Genomic DNA, 8,431 nt, shown 5'->3' with positions numbered 1-8,431 from the left:
GTAGAAAAGGTCAAACTCGTGTTGTTAAATCCACTAAATAAATTAGTAATATTTTTTTATTGAAGTTTATTACTAAATAAATGCACCATGGTGATTTTCACATTATATTATAAATTAATGAGAAAAATTTTTAATACTAGTATCATATTGATTCATGATTGTAAAAACCTCTATTTTAACCATGATTGGATAGAGGAAACTGCTTAACGACTCCGTAGATAAACTTTTAAGTTATGTTTGGGCATTAACTTAATTAGAAGGAAAAATGAGATTGTGAAACTTCAACAATATTAGTGATTGAAAAGTAATACTCCAATTAAAAATACTCTTTAAACCAGTATTTTGATATTTTATCAGTTATTTTAAATATTAAAGTTCAGATCATCATTAGTAAATATTTCTACTAAAAAGGATGTGGCGCAATTGTATGTATGAGGTTGTTCTTTTTTAAATTAAAAATATCAAATTTGAATTTTAAGTATGGAAAAATCTTTAATAAGGAGCGCTTTCTTCTAATGAAGATCTACAGAGTGAATCCAAAATAGTCAAGCGACCTACACAACGAATTTGAAATAGTTAGATTTCGATATAAATATTTTATGCCGGATGTAAAATAAAAAAAGAATGAATTTTAACTTATTATTAATTTATAAAAAATTACAATTACGTATTTTGCCCCATCCGAGCCCACTTTATATTTTTGGGTGTAAAATTTCTAGGAACAGTTTTGGATTGGGATAGCGGAATAGAGCTATGCATGTATAGTTAATATGAGTATTAGTTATACATACATTGTAATTATGCATAACTTAGATATACACATATTAATTATGCAGAATTTAGTCATATACGTATTAATTAGGTACGTATCATTTATACCGAGTTTATCGATATAGTTCTTATTTAGAATATTTCAATATCTTATTTATAAACTAGATTTATTCATTTAGTAGATGATATAAGAATTTTTTTGTGGGATTTTTATGCTTATAAAAAATATAATTTAAAAATATAAAACAAGCAGCAAGCATCTACAAAAATTAAAAAATAAAAATCACTAAATAATTTTATTATTATTTAATTAGCACACTATAAAATATAAATCTAGGTATAAAATAAATATTCTATATCTACCATTATATACTTATTACAAGCGTATTTAAACCAACTAAATGTTAGATTCTTTTATTTTATCTCTAAGTAATGGGACCTCTCTTCCTCTTCACCTTCCCTTCTTTTCCCCTCTTCTCCTTTAGTTCTCTCCCTTTTTAAAAAAGAAAAAAGAAAAAAGAAAGACACAACACCCACTTCAAATATCAAACAAATTCCTGATTTGATTATTTTTCACTATTTTTTTTAGATATATGGATGATGAAATAATGTATGGTTTTAATTCCACAAGAGATGATTATGCGGATAAAGCTTTGATGTCACCGGAGAATTTGATGATGCAAACTGAGTACAACAATTTCCACAACTATACCAACTCCTCCATCATGTTTGGATCCGATCCTATTCAATTATCATCCGAACAAACTCTTCAAAATAATATTTATCGTGGAAATTGTGGTGGAGGCAGTGGAAGTGGTGATAATAATAATAATAATAATAATAATAATAATGATGAAGATGGTTCAAATGTTATCAAGGCTAAAATCCTCTCACATCCTTATTATCCTCAATTACTCAACGCTTATATTGATTGCCAAAAGGTTGGTTAACTATAGTATTATGATTCCTTATTTATTAACACTATATATACTAGCTAGAATTATTGGATTTTCTTAACCTAAATTTTTTATATATATAACAAAACTTGGAAATTTTGTTTTTCCAGGTTGGAGCACCAGCGGGTATAGTAAATCTGCTAGAAGAAATAAGGCAACAAAATGATTTTCGTAAACCAAACGCTACTTCTATGTGTATAGGAGCTGATCCTGAACTTGATGAGTTTATGGTTAGTTACTAGCTCTTTTATTTCTGTTTGTAGAATTTATTGTTTGACTTTTCTTGTTTCTTTAATTTAATTAAAACTATCTAGTGTGAATAGTTTGTTTGACCATATGCTTGTTCAATCAAATAGGAAACGTATTGTGATATATTGTTGAAGTATAAGTCCGATCTGTCTAGGCCTTTTGATGAAGCAACAACGTTCCTCAACAAGATTGAAATGCAATTAGGTAATCTTTGCAAAGGTTAGTCAAACATTTTATCGTAATCTCTTTCTCGATCATGTTGTTTGTATTGATATTAGTATAATGAAATATTGTTGTATGGAGTAGTATTAGAAACAAAGAGTAGAGAATTTGTGTTATAGAACATGGTTTGTGTCGCTCAGAGCGAAAAAACAGATTATATTCTAACTGTAATAGTGGTTTTTCTACATGAGAACATCATCCTTTTTCTTCTTCAATCAAAATATATCCATGAGAATAACTACTCTTAGTAATGGAACATATAATATGACAATACTTTTGAAAGATCGATTCTAAAGAAAGTCACATGGTATTACGGAAAGATCTTATTGTATTGTTATGTTATGATATACAATTTCTCTGGATTGCACACATAGATATGTTGAGAACCTCTTTTCCTTCAATTCTTCTCTCATATGAGTAGAGAGACGATAAGAATTGAACACACGTCTATTATAGGAAATACTCGCTCTCACTAATATTGTCTATCGGAGGTAAAATCATTCACATGTGTGTTAGGAAATAATAATAGACCATAGAGCTACAAAAAATATAACCAAAAGTTGTCAGAAGTGAAAATAATGATCAAGTGTTTCTTGCCTCTGTGTATTCAAGCCGTGACTGATTATATAATTTTGGAAAATTTTGCTTGTTTTGTTGAAAATAATTCATTGATAGTAGCAAAAAAACTATGTAATTTTTTGCCCTCCTTGAGGGTTAGATGTTTTTTTTGAGTGCAACTGGGACCTTTGATATCCTAGTTTTACTCATATTGTTTTTGTGGTGCTTCACTTGCCTTTTGTTTTTGTTGTCAGAATTTTTTTTTTGCATTTAAAACCACTTTAGCTCAGAGATTCTGATTTTGACATATCACAATTGAGGTGACATGGCTATAGTAGCTCTTTCAATAAACAGTGACATATGTCCTCTATACTCTATATCTACCCTATTACTAGATCATTGCTCATGTTTTATATATAGGAAAGGTGATCATTATATACTCCCTCTCCGTTTATAGAAGAATGATCTAATTTAAATTTACATAAAATTTTAATTTTGTAATTTTAAACATGTTACGTGGTCAACTGAAATTAAGATGATCTATCATCATGCAAGTTTTCTGTATATTTATATCTATTTGTTTTTGGTAATTTGATGATGATTGCACATGAAGGACAAGTTTATCACTTAGTTATATATTTTGATGTAAACTCTAGATGCTGATAAGTATTTACTCGATCAATTCTTTGGCCAATACTTAAATGTCTAAATCCAAGATATAATCAAATAGCAAACTAGTTCCTATCAAATTGTGGAGATGAAAATAGGGTTCATAATTCTTGTACTTGGACTACTGTTGTAGTTGGAGCTGGCTCACGCGTATGATTAGACATAGATGACTGATGGTAGTACAAATTTGAGTTTTCAACTTCATATATTTTCAATACAAAGATTTATACTTACTTCATTTTGGTTTAGGTCACTATTGTAGCATTATTTTACATTCATCTTTTAGGTTGGTTTCTCATTTGGTCACTCGATTACGAATTTTCTACTTCAGAAAGTCATTTTCTTGGTTGAAGATAATTGATATTAGGAAGAAATGTGAGTCTTTGAAATAATAACTAACTATTAGATTAGTAATTCTCTGAATAAACAACTCGACTCTTAAGCTCATATAATGTTGTTTGGATCCTTCAATATGTTTTTTGGTGTATAAAGTTGTACATTTTTTTATTTGGGAAGATCTACTATAATTTTAATAAAATTTTTGAAAGATTCAAACAACATAACTCATAAATTAGATTCAAGTACAGTATGTCAACAAAGACCATATGTTTGAGTAGAGTCTATAATAGTTGGATGTATGTATATATATTCTCAGATAGAATGTGGCTTGCATGTGGAACCACAATTAATTGGTCTTTCCAACGCCTTCTATCATATTTATTTTTCAAGTTCCAATATTATAGTGCTATGTGTTCTTGCCAGACACATTGGGAATTGTTTGATGTCTCATTGGTGTTCACTTAAAAGTGATTATATAATCTTCTTCATTTACCTAATGATTTATCTCCATCGTACAATAATGTATAATCGAGATATATATACCTTACTCTATATTAATAGATTTTAAATCTAAGAATCGATGGCCTGGCAGCTTTTTTTTTTTTTTTTAATAAAAAAAAGTAAGTTATACATGCTAAGTACAATTGGAACTTATTGTTTATAATGTTTGCTTTAATTTGATCTAATCTAATAATTAATTGCTTAGATTAATGTATTAAACTAAATATATAGGATACAAAGTTGTGCTATTTTATGCTTTCTCCACGTATTAGAAGCTGTCATTGTCCAAATAGTTTAATTAATTTGAGAGGCAAATGGTATAATTTGATCTGTATAAGGCAGGCAGCAGCCTTACAGTCTAAAAAATTGACGAGGAGATTATAAAAAAGGGTTGTTAATAATAATGAATGGGTAAATATATTCTTTGTGTTTGACAAACTATATAAGTAATAATTATTTTTAGTTTCAAAGTACAGATTAACTTTTTAATGATACAGAGAGTATTTATTAATCTATCCTCGTGTGCCTTTTGTTTTAATTTCAATAAAAAGATTATTTTTAGTTTAGTAAGTTCAAGTGATCAACTGCATAGGTTCACGTGCTTAGATTGCATTAAACTGAAACTGCTGGATGCTGTTTTCCCTATTGTGTTGTACTTGTGGCTTTATTTTTTTAATGTTAAAAAGTTTATGCATGCTTGCCTGTTATATTAATATTATGCTTGAGATGTAAGCTAAATTAATACATATAGTAGTAAATATATTTGTGTCATTGGCATAGTAGATAATTATCGAGTAGTTGCTGAGTAGTAATTATCGTAGTGGTTGTTAGTAGTACTAGACCTTACTTTGATCAGTAGTAATTATGTGAGGCTCGGTGAAAAAACGTTGATTGTATAAGAATATTACCACTGCCTTTATTAAGTGTGTTGCAACCAAATTTTGTTTTAGTTTGCAAAATGAAGTTTCTTTCACTTTCAACTTCTTAACAACAAGCATGAAATCTCCGTTTGTTCTCTCAACTAAACTACCCTTACACAATTCTTGTGTATTTAGGTTCTTCATTGAGATTCATTTAAGTTGATATATACATTGGAAAGACTGTTTCAACTTGTTAAGAAGAGTCCGTTTGAATTGACTTTTAACTTATTTTTATCATTTAAACTTAAAATGATATGTGTTTTACATGCATTTTCTTCTCCAAATCGAAGTAAAAATTGGTTATGAGGTACACCTTTGGAGTAATCCGTTTTCAATATGATGTATTCACATTATTTAAGTTGACATAGGTTGTTCTCTCCCTTTTAACGAAATAGAAAGTGAGACCGTATATGCATCATCATCTCTAGATTTTATGTAAAATTATACTGAATATGTCGTTTGATTTGAATATAGCATGAGTATTTGTCAAACTATACGATAATGTATACTCTTGTTTGAATATAGTATAATAATAAATATAGGAGTAGTAAAGAAGGTTGAATTATTAAAGAAAGAAATAAATGAAAGAAGGGACATTTATTTTATTTTATTATTATTATATAGAGTGTATATATATAATGGGACAATTGAATAAAAAGGGTAGGACCCAAAAACATTAATGGGAGAGAAAGCCCGTGTAGAGCGGGTGGTCGATATATCACATGGACTCCCGTGCTTTACGCTGCCAATTCTAACTCTTTTCTTTTGTTTCTTCCTTTTTTATTCAACAACTACTATTATCCAACACTTGCACACCCCAACAATTCTCTTTTTTTTTTATTAGATAGAACACGTAAGTTAGATAATAAATAAACTAATCAAATATTGTTACATAATATTAAACATATGATGTATTATTCTGATATATACTCTAGGAGCAAAGTGCCACACAAAGGATTATAGTGAAACAAAGTGATCAAGCTTCTAAATCCATATATATAGCGACGTGGATATCGGACATTGAATTGGATGAGAAATTAAAAATAATACTATATTTTTTCTTTTATTTTTTAATTTCTCTCGAAACTGAAAACCCACTGAGAGTGATAGTGTTTGCAGGGTGCTGCATATAATGGTAGTCAAATCTTGGTAGGCCACTCTGGTGGGTTCAGTCCAGTCATGGCTCTTTGTGCTCCCCAATGTCTCTTTCCCAGTATATTTTTCGATTTTAATTTCTGTTCCTTTTATGCGAGGTAATTTGATTTGATATAAAGTTTAAGTAAAAAAAAAAAGAACATTTAAAAATTTATAATTTAAAATAATTAATAACATTTAAAATTAAATTGTTTGTGTCCTTTTTTGGGACGGACTAAAAAGAAGGATAAGTTAGATAAATATTTTATTTTAATTTAACATAAATTTATAAAATATGTGCGCCCGATAAAATAGTAGAATAAATTAATTTAATAAAAAGAGTATTTTTCTTTTCATTATAGAGGGTTTTTACCATATAAAATATGTGCGCCTGATAAAATAGCAGTCGACAAATACGTAGCTGTCTTATATCGATCGGTCTAATACGTAAATTGTCCATTATGTAATAGTCCTTTAATTTGTATCAGTAACAAAAATATCTGTTATTTAACATGTACTTTTAAAATAAAATATTTAATAAGATTATGTAATATTTTTATATATTTATTAAACTTGTATATATAATAGACATAGACCTTTTTTCTATCTGAGTTAAATAGTGTATACATATGTTTCCTTGCAGCCTTCCAAGTTCCACAACATTTTTAATACAACCGATCGATCCACTTTTATTACAAAGGTTATTAGTTATATTATCTTTGATGATGTTGGTAGCTCGTTAAGAGAAATATTAATATATGTGATTAATATTTTGTTTGGTAGTTGGTGAGGACTATATAGAAAATTAATATTATAGTATTTGGTTTGTAATTTAGAAAATGAATAACTACGAATTCAACCTTATATAACTACTACACTGCTTAATGAATTCATGCATAAAATTAAACGATATATGGATATCCTTATGTATTACTGATGTCATGATAATTTGTTGCTATATATGTAGTTTGAAGGTGCACATAGTTGTTCCAAATTCTTGATCCGATCTGTTACTTTTTTCTTTTGTGGGTAATTTTTGCTAGCATTCAGGTGGATTGATTTTTTCTAGGCATAATACATATATTAGACGCTAAATTTGGTTTTAAATTTTAATTTTGACCTCCAATTTTCATAATACACAAGCAGACACTTTAACTATCAATTTTCATAGTGCATGAGTCCTACATGAAACAATACTGGACACCACGTCGGACAAAAAATGACATGTAGGACATGAGTGTCTGTTTGTTCAACTTTATACAAGTTTAAGTGTCTACTTGTGCACATCCAAAGTTGAAGGGCCTAAATGTGATTTGAAGCTAAATTAAAGACAGATTTATATATTATGCCTTTTTTCTGACAAGCTTTTTAAGTTTGCATTGATCATAATCTTTAATATTATTTTGTTAATTAATTATTAAGATGACAAAAATGTTAGTGCAGATGATGATGATGATGTTGATGAGGAGTTAAGTTGTGGTGATGCATCATCAATGAGAAGAAGTGAGGATAATGAACTGAAAGATAGACTGTTACGTAAGTTTGGAAGTCATTTAAGTAGTCTTAAGTTGGAGTTTTCAAAGAAAAAGAAGAAAGGGAAGCTACCAAAAGAGGCAAGGCAAATGTTACTTGCATGGTGGGATGATCACTTTAGATGGCCTTACCCTACGGTTTGTATCTCTCTATTTTAGTTACAAATATTATAAATTAATTCATTAACTAATCTTGTGTTTAATTAATAAAATAGGAGGCTGATAAGAATTCACTAGCAGAATCAACAGGACTTGATCCAAAGCAGATCAACAATTGGTTTATAAATCAAAGGAAGAGACATTGGAAACCATCTGAGAATATGCAATTAGCTGTTATGGATAATCTAAGTGCTCAATTCTTCTCATCAGATGTTGATTGAGTTTCAAATACTGCTCATCATTTCTCTTTTTATTATATAAATTGTATATTTTTTGGAAAGATAAAAGTTAAATTAATTAAATAATGCTAGAGACTTAATTAATTTATGTTCAATTCTTCTTGATCTAGCTAACTATCAAAATTAATGACAAATAATAGTGACAGTTGCTTAATTGTAAAAGTTTACTTTTTGTTGTACAA

The 8,431-nt window shown here is 28.5% G+C and overlaps 1 protein-coding gene across 2 annotated transcripts; it reads left to right on the top strand.

Moving 5' to 3' along the window:
- Nucleotides 1-1,232: 1,232 nt before the first annotated feature.
- On the top strand, nt 1,233-8,431 carry LOC107019148 (homeobox protein knotted-1-like 2). 2 transcript variants are annotated; one of them, XM_015219722.2, is made up of 5 exons: nt 1,233-1,712; nt 1,838-1,957; nt 2,084-2,180; nt 7,763-7,989; nt 8,067-8,431. In XM_015219722.2, the coding sequence occupies exons 1-5, from the start codon at nt 1,365-1,367 to the stop codon at nt 8,229-8,231; spliced, it is 957 nt and encodes a 318-aa protein (XP_015075208.1). In that variant the 5' UTR covers nt 1,233-1,364; the 3' UTR covers nt 8,232-8,431. The 2 variants fall into 2 exon arrangements, with proteins under 2 accessions (XP_015075208.1, XP_015075207.1); XM_015219721.2 differs by having other exon boundaries at nt 2,084-2,195.

The sequence above is a fragment of the Solanum pennellii genome, chromosome 5 (genome assembly GCF_001406875.1).
Source record: "Solanum pennellii chromosome 5, SPENNV200".
NCBI lineage: Eukaryota > Viridiplantae > Streptophyta > Magnoliopsida > Solanales > Solanaceae > Solanum > Solanum pennellii.
Note: the sequence above shows the minus strand (reverse complement) of the source record. Positions and strands in the feature narration are given on the sequence as shown.